Source organism: Phyllostomus discolor, chromosome 9, assembly GCF_004126475.2.
Source record: "Phyllostomus discolor isolate MPI-MPIP mPhyDis1 chromosome 9, mPhyDis1.pri.v3, whole genome shotgun sequence".
Classification (NCBI taxonomy): domain Eukaryota; kingdom Metazoa; phylum Chordata; class Mammalia; order Chiroptera; family Phyllostomidae; genus Phyllostomus; species Phyllostomus discolor.
This window is the reverse complement of record NC_040911.2, coordinates 85,938,194-85,950,338: the sequence shown is the minus strand read 5'-3', so window position 1 is coordinate 85,950,338 and position 12,145 is coordinate 85,938,194. Positions and strand designations below refer to the sequence as shown.

Genomic DNA, 12,145 nt, shown 5'->3' with positions numbered 1-12,145 from the left:
AGAAGACTAGGGCTCAGAGTGGTTGAATGCCTTGCCAAGGTCATCTATCAGGTTTGCAGTCAAGCTGAGATTTGAGCACAGGCAGGTGGCTCAGAGCCCTTATCATTATCATGACACCACTTCACCCTTATGCCACCTGGATAGTAGCCTGCCTCCTGCACCTTACTTTTGAGCCAGCAGCTCTGACAGCAAGAGAAGTGATTGACTGCAGGCACAGGGCCATCAGCATTGGGCCCAGCCCTCAGCCTGCAAACTCCAAGACCAAAGCTCTGAAGCTTCCAAGGTCCTGGACAAGAGTTTGAATCAGTGCTGATGTTGTGGACAGGTCACTTCTCCCATCTGAGCCTCAGTGTTCTCATATTCAAAATGTGGGGAACACTACTATGGAGTGAGCTGTGTCCCTCCAAAATTCATATATTGAAGCCCTGAAGTCCTGACCCTCAGTGTAATGGTATTTGGACATGGGGCCTTTGGGAGGTGATCAGGGTTAGATGACATCATGAGCATGGGGTCCTCATGATGACATTAGCATTCTTATAAGAAAAGACCAGAGAGATAGGGCACCCCAACCCCTGTCTCTCTCATGTGCCTATAGTATTTTGTTATAGCAGCCCTAGCTGACTGATACAACCTACCTCCCAGGACTACAGAAATTAATATACCTAAGTTGCAGCTTGGCACATAGTAGGTGCTCCCTTTCTTTTACTTGGTGTCTCAGTCCAAAGGGCCACACAACCAAAGGAACTTACAGATAATCCACAGGTTGGAAGAGCAAAAGCAAATGTCCTCTGAGTACAAATCTCTATCCCCTTGGCTGATAAAAGCCTCACCTGGATTTCCTGTCTCTCTGGCCCCATTTCCCAATCTCCCCCAGGGCCAGGTGCCCTATACCCCATTTCATAAGCCCCAGTCCCTCTGCCAACTTCTCAAAGCTCTTGTGATTTCTACAAGATCCTCATGCCTTGGCCCCACTTTCTCCCTTAGCCCTCATCTAAATATCATTTCCCACTTCTACTGTACACCAATAGTCATTCTAAACCACTGCTATTTTATTTTATATCTCTGTAGTTGTTGGTCTTCCTGTTAGGAATGCACTCCACCCTACCCACTGCCAACCTAGTGTACTCCTACTCATCCTTCAAAACCCAGTTCAGATACCTCCCACTGTGGTGCTTCTGTACCATATACACACATATATTAGAGGTATGCAGGTATATATCTGTAATAGTATTTTATCACAGTATATGGTAAAAATAGTTGCACATTTGTCTCCCTAAGCAGCCCATGCATTCTAAACTCAAGGTCTCTATTTACTTATCTCTGAACCTCAGAAGTTCACGGAGGAATTGCAGTGGTGCCCCTTAACAGAGGTCATCAGCCAAGTACCTGCAGCTACAAATTTGTAAAAGAAGCAAAAGCCATTTAACATGAAAATAGTCGCTAATGACTAGAAGGAGTCCTCAAACAAATTCTTGCTTTTCACTAAGATCTACCCCTACACACTATGGGCTGGGCTTTGTGAGGTGGTGGCAACACAGGACAAATGCCCAGCAAAAAACACAGACTGCAGGGCAAAAATGCGGGATTTCACAAAGTTACCAAAGTGATGTTGGGTATCTACAAATAACACCATCAACAAAGGAGAGTATGGAGGAGAGGCTGGAAAACAACTGAGGAAGAGAAAGTCAAAAGGCTGATCACAAGAATGATAGCTCCAAAGTGAGTGATTTGAGGATCTCAGGATTAAGGGCATGTGGCAAAACTGAGGGAACCCTCCGTCATATCTGCCAAAGGGGCCCTCTTTATGACTGTAACAGAAAACCAAGGTGACGTAAGGGACTGTCAGAAAAAACGACCCCACATCAAATCTACACTTGATGCATTCCTTGTTCATTTCGAGAATCAGCATACAGCTTGAACTTTAACCTAAACTTTGAGTTATTAAAAAAAATCTTATTTTTATGACTTTTGCTTTCAAATATGCTTTTTCTTTTTTCATTCTGAAAATCTGTGTACCATTCCAACTGTAACCTAAATTTTATAGATTATCAGACAAAATAATATTTTCATATTTTTAGTATATTAATAGAAAAAAATCAAATCTCTTTCCCACTATTACAAGGAAAGACTGGTTTCCCTTTGTCAGGATTTTTTTTTAGGGTAAATATCTGCCAAGTTGAAGAATGCTACAAGGAGGGCAGTATCTTTGCTCCCACCTGTGCCAAGGCCCAGAACCCACTCTGCCAGGCGGGACCCTGAGGCCGCGGGCCGCTGGGCTCCCTGCGGGAGAGGAAGTGGGAGGACACGTACTTGTAGACCGTGCTGTCCTTCTTGGGGCTGTGCTGTGGCAGGAGGCTGTGGGAGTACTGGTGCACGCCCAGGTCGTACAGCGAGGGAAAGTCCTTGCCGCAGAGATGGCAGCGGTAGCTCAACTCCTCCTGGTGGCTCTTGATGTGCTCCAGGAACGTGTCGAGCTTTGGGAACGTCTGGGCGCAGCTTTTGACCACACACTTGTACACCTTGACGGCAGACGTGGGGCAGGTGAGGGGAGGCAGGAGAGCTGCCTCCACTGCCGCCCCCTGCCCTATGGCATCTGCCTGGAACACTGCTGCTGAATGACCCTCCCTCTGTTCCCCTGCTCCCCTGCTGCTGGAGCCCTGTTTTATTCTGATTGGCGGGTCCTCTCCAATCAGCCAGTTGCAGTGACCCCACCACCCTTTCCCCAGGCTCTGTGTGGCCTGGGTATATTTAGGAAAATTACCCCAAATCTGAAAATACAGTAAAGAGATGACATCGTGTCCTCCCAGTGTCATACTAGAGTAGTGGCTCTCCAACTTGAGCACACATGATAGTTACAGATTGCTGGGCACACCCCCAGAGTATCTGATCCAGCAGGCCTGGCAGCCTGAACACGTGCATCCTAACAAACGCCCAGGTGATGCTGGTCCAGAGACCTCACTCTGAGAACTGCTAATGAGCCTGCCTAGGTAATCTCACTCTCTGGGGGCATACACATTGTTTTGACTATTTCCCACTGATTAGAATCCAGACTCTAACATTAAATATTAACTTGTATTAAACTGATCTGATGTAAATTATTTTTGTCAGATAGGAAAGATAACGCCAAAGGTCACGGGTTTTGTTGCCCTGTAGGAAATCAATCAGATTCGTATCTAACTTAACAAGCTTATTTCAGGATTCCTTTTCTCCCTGACAATTACATATAGGTATGAATATCAGTGTCTCATAACCTCTTTTGAACTGACTTTGTCATACTTCCAGTTCCCTCATTATGAGTCATGTAAAATTCTGACTCATGCTCACTATGTTATTTACATGCGAATTATGTTTTTAACATTTTGAAAGTTATACTTTGACAAGTGGTACAAACTCCTGGTTGCCTACACAATTCCACATACTCCTTCTTCCTAATGAAGTGAACCATGATTTGATCGGGCTGGCAACATGCCCAGTTAAAACATCTGATCTCATTTCCCTGGATCCCTTGCATCTAGTGTCAGCCACATGACTCCTTTCTTACCAGTGATATGTAGGTGGTAGCCTTGAGGGAAGACATCATTTCCAGAACAAAAAGGCAAAAAAAGCTGCCTAGGAGAAATATCCTCTGCCTTTTGCATTTGTTCTGACTGGACTACAGATGCGATGGCTGGAGATACAGTAATAATCCTGCAATCTTGAGAATGAAAGCCACATGCTAAGAATAGCAGAACAGAATGCCAGAAGAGGCCTGAGTCCACGATAACATATCTGACCTGCTACATGAGCCCGACACTGCCTACTTATGGACTTGTGATGTGAGAGAAACAAAGCCCTAACGAGTAAGCCAGTTTTCTATTATTTGTAGCAGAATAATGCCTTCCTAAAGGACACAGCACATGCACTGGCTCTGACCAATAAGAGACCTTCAAAGAAAGGTTTTTTTGCTCCTAAAAAAAGATACAGAAAAGATAGCCCCTTTTGCTCATGAATAAGACTGTGCCTGGACCAAAAAAGAGTGGCCACCATTCCAGGACCACAGGTGAGCCATCGATAGGGAACAGGGTCACGTGGCAGAGAGGGTGGAGATGAGCTAAAAAGACACAGGGTCCTTGATACAGGGTTGTCCACTATTTCAGGCCTGGAACTGCCTTATCATGAGTTTTCTTGTTATGTGAGATGATAAGCTTCCTAATTGTCTTAGCCAGTTTGAGTCAAAGTTTTCTACAATGTGTCCCAAGGATATCCTACTAACTTCTATCAACACCCCTGCTAGGAATCTATCATAATGAAAAAAATCAGAGATGTGAACAAAGATTTGATTACAGTGATCTCACCGTGGTTTTGTTTATAATAGGAAAACTCAGGAAATAATCTAGGTGTTCAGCAATAGGACATTTTACGTAACCATTAAACCTACGTTTTTAAAAACAGTGATTTGAGATCCATATTTCCCACAATTCCCTTTTCTTTGTCTTTTCTCCTGCCACCTAAGATGCTGAAAGAAAAGAAGGCTAAGGGGGAGAAGGTGGCACCAGCCCCTGCTGTTGTGAAGCAGGAGGCCAGGAAGGTGGTAAATCCCCTGTTTAAGAAAAAACCTAGGAATTTTGGCACTGGAGAGGACATCCAGCTCAAAAGGGACCTCACCCACTTTCTCAAACGACCCAGCTACATTCAGCTGCAGCGGCAAAGGGCTATTCTCTACACATGTCTGCAAGTGCCTCCTGCCATTAACCGGTTCACCAGGGCCTTGGACCGCCAAACAGCTGCTCAACTGCTGAAGCTCCCACAAGCACAGACCAGAGACAAAGCAAGAGAAGACGCACAGAATGGTGGCCCAGGCTGAGAAAAAAGCTGCTGGCAAAGGGATGTTCCCTCCCAAGAGGCCTCCTATCCTTTAAGCAGGACTTGTGATATGAGAGAAATCTTTGAGCAGGGGTTAACACTGTCACCACCTTGGTGGAGAACAAGAAGGCTCAGCTGGTAGTGACTGCCCATGACGTGGAATCCATTGAGCTGGTCGTCATCCTGCCTGCCCTGTGCCATAAGATGGGGGTTCCCTATCGCATTATCAAGGGGAAGGGGCAGCCAGTCTGTTGGGAAACGCCCTGCCTGGTATCAGAAGCTGTAACCCCCGCCTAGGCTAAGGCTAAGGGAATGCCCTTGGAACCGTAAGCCAGCAAGGAGACAGGCTTATCTCCCTGACAGGAGCACTGCTTCTGCTCCTTCATACCTCGCCCTGCCTGGACCCCAATACTTGGTCGGTTAGCCAATGATGGGTAAGATTCCCCAAGGGGGGAATGATCTAAGATAGGCACGATCATGTGGGAGGCCCCCAAAAGAAGGACTTTGGGGGCTATGGCAAAAGGGGGTGATGGACTCTCGCCCTTTGGCTTTGACAAAGCCCGAGTCCTCCTGCTCTGCAAGAAAATCTCTTAATCTCTTGGCTGCCTTACTTCTCTTGCTCCACCTAAGCCTGAAATAATGACAGGGTGGTGCTGCCCTATGCTGGAAAGGGCGGATTCCCCAGGTGATCAGGTCTAAGAAAGAACATGTAAATTCCTGTGAAACCTTCTTTGTTTAGAATGCTCTCAGTTGAATAAGAAGGGTCCAAGAAGGAAGTTAGTTTGTTCCTTAAAGTCTTACAGCTCTTTGACCCTGACTCAAAATAGACCCTCAGAGTTCCTTGCTATCTATTGTTTGATCCTTACTTCCTCTCAATGAGTAATGTGCTTTACCTGAATTCTTATGCAAAACGAACCCAATAAAAGCTGGTTTGGACAGGTAAATCGGTGCATTCCCCACTAGAGGGGGTGGCCGCAGTGTTCCATGATCACTGCTAGCCGGTGACCCACGCTTCACCAGTCCACAGGAAGACCTGCACCACCGTCACCCTCATGTGGCTTAACTTGGAAGGCAAAGGAGTTCTGGCTAAGCTGGTAGAAGTGATCTGGACCAATCACGATGACAGATATGAAGAGACCCATTGCCACTGGGAAGGCAAGGTCCTGGGTCCAAGTCAGCGGCTCGCATCGCCAAGCTGGAAATGGCAAAGGCTAAAGAACTGGCCCCCAAACTGGCTAAGTGTATACTGCTGAGTTTTCTGTGCATAAAAGTCATAAAAATTGTCCTTCAAAAAACATAATGACATGAGGAAATATTCAGAATATAAAATTAGGTTAAAAAATTGAAAGCACAAATCTCAAGAGAATTTATGCTGAGTCAAAAAGGTCAATCTCAAAAGGCCACATACTAGATGACTCTATCTATACAACATTCTCAAAATGACAAACTTATAAAGACAGATAACTGATCGGTGGTTTCCGGAGGAGAAGGATGTGTGTCTAGTAAGGAGCAGCACAAGGGAGATCTCTATGGTGACAAAATAGTTCTGTACTGTGACTGCAGTGGTGGCTACACAAACCTATGGAGCTGGTAAAATGACACAGAACTATGAAGGCCCTTTATTCTGATGTCAGTTTCCCAGTTTTGACATTGTGCTGTAGTTATGTGACATATAACCACTGTGGGAAACTAACTGAAGGGTGTAGGGACTTCTCTGTACTATCATTGCAACTTTGTGTGAATATATATTTCTTTAAAAATAAAAAACTGGAAAAAAGTTATCTCAAACCCCCAGCCCCAAATTCACCCTGGCTGGTGTGGCTCAGTGGATTGAGTGCCAGCCTGCAAACCAAAGGGTCACTGGTTCGATTCCCAGTCTAGGGCACATGCCTGGGTTGTGGGCAAGGCGCCCAGTAGGGGATGCACAAGAAGCAACCACACATAGATGTTTCTCTCCTCTTTCTCCTTCTCTTTCCCTCTCTAAAAATAAATAGATAAAATCTTTAAAAAAAAACACCCACCACAATTCAAAATTATATGTGTATATAGATCCTAATTATAAGTTTTAAAAACTACAGACACTCCGCAAAATACACTAGATTTTGTATTGCATTCTTGGGAGAATACATTGCAAGGTGGTTAATGTTGTGGGGTTTGGGGTCAAATGAACCTGGCTTTGAACCCTGACTCAGTCACTTATGGGACAATGTGATTCTCAGTGATTATAGAGCAGTGAGGGTCTCTGGATGTACTGAAAATGCTTACTTCTAAGGTTGCTATGAGGTGTAAATAAAATATTGAATGTAAAGCATTTAGCAGGGTGCCCAATATATAATAAATAGTAAACATTAACCTATACACTATTTAGACTTCTCTGAATTTTCTAATTCTATATTGGGTACATGATACCTTTATAAGGAGAAATAAAAGTTATTGTAAAAAATAAACACTAGAATAGAGTTACCATATAACCCAACAATTTCGCTTCTAGGTTTATACACAAGAGAATTGAAAATATATGCTCATACAATTACTTGTACACCTATGTCCATAACAGCATTATTCACAAAAGCCAAAGAATAAAAATAATCCAAATGTCCATTACCTGATGAAAGGATAAACAAAATGTGCTATATCCATACCACAGAATATTATTCTGCCATAAAGAGCAATAAAATACTTGTACTTGTTACAATATGGATGAAACTTAAAAACATTATCTCAAGCCCTGACCAGTGTGGCTCAGTTGGTTGGGCATTATCCTACAAAGTGAAGGGTTACTGGTTCAATTCCCAGTCAGGACACATGCCTGGGTTGTGGGTTTGGTTCCCACTGGGTTGGGGCATGTACGAGAGGCAACCAATAGATGTTTCTCTCCCTCTGTTTCTCCCTCCCTTCCCCTCTCTCTATAAATCAATAAAACCTTAAATTATCTCAAAAGGCCATATATGATTCCATTTATATTAAATGTCCAGTATAGGCCAATCCACAGAGACAGAAAGCAGATGAGTGGTTACCAGGGACTTGGGGCAGAGGGTGACTGCTAACGGGTACAGGGTTTCATTTTAGGGTGATGAAAATGTTCTGGAATTAGATAGTGGTGATGGCTGCACAACCTTATGCATATATTGAAACCACTAAAGTGTACTCTTTTAAAAGGGTGAATTTTATGGTATGTGAATTATATCTCAATTTAAGAGAAAAGCCCTGGCTGGTGTGGCTCAGTGGATTGAGCACTGGACTGTGAAGCAAAGGGTTACAGGTTTGATTCCCAGTCAGAGCATATGCCTGGTTTGCAGGCCAGGTCCCCAGTAGGGGGTGTGTGAGAGGCAACCACACACTGATGTTTCTCTCCCTTTCTTTCTCCCTCCCTTCCCTTCTCTCTAAAAATAAATAAATAAAATCTTTATTTAAAAAAAAAAGAAAAGAAAAAAGATTGTAATCCTAAATCCGCATATGTAGGTTTTTAGACATTAGATCTGCTCAGGGTATTAAGAATTTTTCTTGCCCTGGCCAGGTAGCTCAGTTGGTTAGAATGTTGGTACACCAAGCGTAGAACGCTGGTACACCAAGGATGCAAGTTCAATTCCCAGTCAGGGCATATACAAGGAGCAATTAATGAATGCATAAATAAGTGGAACAACAAATTAATGTTTCTCTCTCTCAAATTAGTCAGTCAATCAATCAATGAAAGAATTTTACCTGTCTCTGATTCCTTCTTTATACGACCCTTGAAAGGTGGGCTTCCTCCCTCAGCACTGTAATGGCCCAGTAAGCTGGTCCCACCCAGGCAGAGTAGAGGGGGAAGCTTGGCCCATCATGAGTAGTCAGACAGCAGCTCAGACCAAATGAAGCCTGCTCTTGTCCCTTTCTCAGCCATGTTCAAGATCTCAGCACCAGCCACGACTCAGGACTAGGATGGAAGTGCCCCACACTGACTGCCCACTAGCCACCTACCTGCTCATTCTTATGCTGGGTCATGTGGGACTTGAGCTGGAAGTAAGTGCTGAACTTGCTGGGGCAGAACTGGCACAGGTAGGAGCTATCAATGAGGACCACCTGCTTGGCCTCCAGCTTGTCCCCCTCATCCTCACCTGCTGTGGGCAAAGTGGGGGGCTGTGGGGTGCTCGACAGCGTCTGGCCCAACCCTGCAAATAAAGTCAGGGAGAGAAGTCACTGAGAAGAGCAGAGGAAGAGGTCAGCAGAGCGCCACACCATTAGGAAGGACACACAGAACACTTTCTGCGTGTTTCCTGTGTACACCCCCCCCCGCCCCCCCAGGCACTGCACTCACAGTCATCTGGTGTGCACTGATGCCATGGTCCCAGGTGCTACAGTACCGAAATACTTACATTCTGACTGATGAATAGCTACTGCCTCAAGTCTCCCCTCCCTGGCCTTCCCCTTAGACACTCTAGGCCTCCTCATGTTGGTTAAAAATCCTGACCACCACTCCTAGCTGTATCAGCATGCCTCCTCAGCTCCTTGTCCTAATTACACTCATTTGTTTAGCTGTCTTTCCCTCACATTCCCTGAGGGCAGAGGCCTGGCATGTAGTAGGCCTCCATAAATGTTTGCTAAACGGTTGAACCCTTGGAGCTAGGCACTGCAAGAGTTCCAAAGGAAATGGAAAAAAATGGTTTCTTCCTCAAGGAACTCCTAAAGGCTCAGGGTGCATACACAGAATGGATAAATACATAGTAGGGCTAGTTCCAACATGGAGGTGATACGAAAGTGGCCATGTGTTGTTTGTGCAGCAAAACACTGCCTTCGTCAGCTGGCGAGTGGCAGGCGCAGCTCACCCGCGGGGCTGCACAGGGAAGCCCCAGCCTTACACCGTCAACACAGGGGCCACAAGCCACATGTGGCCACTGAGAACTCCGATGTGGCTGGTCCAAACCCAGACGTGCTATAAATGTAAATACATCCTGGATTGTGGAAACTTAGCACGTAACAAAAGAATATAAAAGATCTCATTAGTAATTTCTTTATATGACATGCTTGGATTAAATAAAATATATGATTAACATTAATTTCATCTTTTTTACTATTTTAGAACATTTTAAATGGCATGTGTTGCTCATGTATTTGTATTGGACAGGGCAGCTCTAATTAATACTAGGGAAAAGGCATTTTAAATTAATTTTAAATATTAAATATTAATATTAAACTAATACTAGGGAAAATGCTCAGAAACAAGTGATGGCTTTGATGACAATTTCACAAACTATGAAGAGCTTTGGAGATCATCTGCCCATAGAGGCCAAATAGATTTCAATTTCTGATCAGCTGAGAGTGACTGCCTAGAGCAATATACTGAAAAGAGATTGTGAGGCAGCATCCAAGTTTGGGGAAAAAAAAAAAAAAAAAAAGATAGGTAACTGATTAGTGATGTCTGTCATAGGTTCAGCATTATAGTAACACCACACCTATTGTATATTTGTCATGCCTCCTTTCATCTCATGGCCCTTTTTCTAAATGAAGTAGACTGAAGCCCAGAGGTCAAGGAAGTTGCTCCAGGTCACACAGCAACAAAACCTTTGAAGCTGCAGAAGAGAGGTGTGGCAAGAGCGGTGTTCCCTCCTTCAGCCCACCTGTGCTTTCCTCATCCTCCTGCCGGCTGGGGTTCAGGGCCATGACCTGTACAGTCACAGAGTTGCGAGACACGGTGCTACCACTGCGCCCTGGAGGCCACACCTTGTGAGTCTGCATGTGTTTCTTGACATTGGACTTCTGGGCAAAGGCACGGCCGCAGGCAATGCACTGGAAGGGCTTCTCCCCAGTGTGGCTGCAGGAAACAAGGCTTGTCAGCACCGCTATGTAGGAACGGAGATGTGGTCTTAGCCCAGGAGCTCACAGCCACCAGGAGGGCCCAGACAAAACATCTAGGTGTTGCTGGCCACCAGATTCTGCTGTCCTCCGTTCTGACGGCACGAGGACAAGCCCTCTTGCTGAGGCAGGCAGACCAGAGACAGAAAAACTCCGTGCTCTCGGTGACACTACTGAGCTGCTGAATCAACCGGCCCTGGGGCTGACTTTCTTCATGGCCACCTCATACTATGAGATGAAACATTTCCTAATTATTTAAGCCCATTTAAATAGGGATTTGTTATTTGAAGGAAAAAAATATCCTAGCTATTACAGCACAGCACTTGTATCATAATTTAATACACTCCTTCAAATCAATTGCTTTAAAATTTAAAATATTTTAGGAGAGACTAGCACCAAATTGAGGCTTTCTCCTTTGATTCTCCAAGGACTGAAATAAACTGAAAAGACAATGATTTTCCCACTATGTCTTTCAGAATTTTTCAAAACCATATCTACAAACCACCTATAATCATCTCACGTACTAATTACCACACTCTGAGAAACACTGAACAAGTCCACCCCTGCACAGAAGAAAAACCTGAGGACCAGAGAGGCTCCCTGTCTTCTCTTGGACAAGAAGTATTGTGGTCACTGCTGAGTGAGCAGGCGGAGTCATATTCACAGAGCCCAGCAGCCCTGGAGGCCAGCCCTTCCTGCAGAGGAGAGGACTGAGGCACCCCTCATGCCTGCAAAGCCCCTATCAGTTCAAGTACATTTCTCCCCCTACCTCTCCCCCTTTGGGTCTTCCCCATCATAGTGCGCAGGCCCCACAGCTTTCACAGAAGAGGGAAAACCATCCTGACCTGGACTAAAGTTCTTAGAACCATGACAGGACAGATGAGGCCTCGGTCACCACCCAGGTTAGGGTGCTGAGAAAGGAGCCTTCCTTCTACTGCACACGGCTCCCCAGCCAGGGCTGCCGGGAGCCACCTGCCCCCGCCATGCCTGGGTACCTTCGGATGTGCTGCTGCAGGTCGAAGTTTTTGGTGAATGACTTGTCACAGTATGAGCACTTGAGTTTCTGAGCCTTTGGCTTCCCTGCAGCTGAAAGATAAAGTAGGAGGAGAGGGGTGGTGAGGCTGGGGATACAACGCTGGATGCCAAGGGCAGCCTCCAGCAACTCTACTCCCTGGACCTGCGGCCAGAAATCCCAGACCCTGGGAGGTCTACACTCACGGACAGGCAGGGGAAGAGGCACAGGTGAGCCTCTCAGAGTTCTGGGGACACGAAAGCCCAGGACATGCTCTGGCTGGGAGAGCAGGACAAACCCCTCAAAGGGCTTCTCTCTGCCCCAGGATAAAACCCAACCTCTCTGTTGGGGCCCACAGGGCTCTGCATTCTCTGCTTCCTGCCAACCTCATTCTTCTCTCCATCTAGCCACAGCAGACTCCTTGCTAACCTTTAAAGACCTCAAACATGTTCCCACCTCAGG

General features: G+C 45.5%; 1 protein-coding gene across 2 annotated transcripts in view; it reads right to left on the bottom strand.

The window, feature by feature from the left end:
* ZNF341 (zinc finger protein 341) overlaps window positions 1-12,145 on the bottom strand; it is a 48,787-nt gene that overhangs the window by 13,104 nt on the left and 23,538 nt on the right. For both annotated transcript variants that reach the window (XM_028524954.2, XM_036009729.1), the window contains 4 exons: window positions 11,667-11,757; window positions 10,437-10,630; window positions 8,800-8,990; window positions 2,311-2,519 (listed from right to left, as the gene is read on the bottom strand). In XM_028524954.2, coding sequence (XP_028380755.1) covers window positions 2,311-2,519; window positions 8,800-8,990; window positions 10,437-10,630; window positions 11,667-11,757 — 685 coding nt within the window. The remainder of the gene's footprint in view (window positions 1-2,310; window positions 2,520-8,799; window positions 8,991-10,436; window positions 10,631-11,666; window positions 11,758-12,145) is intronic.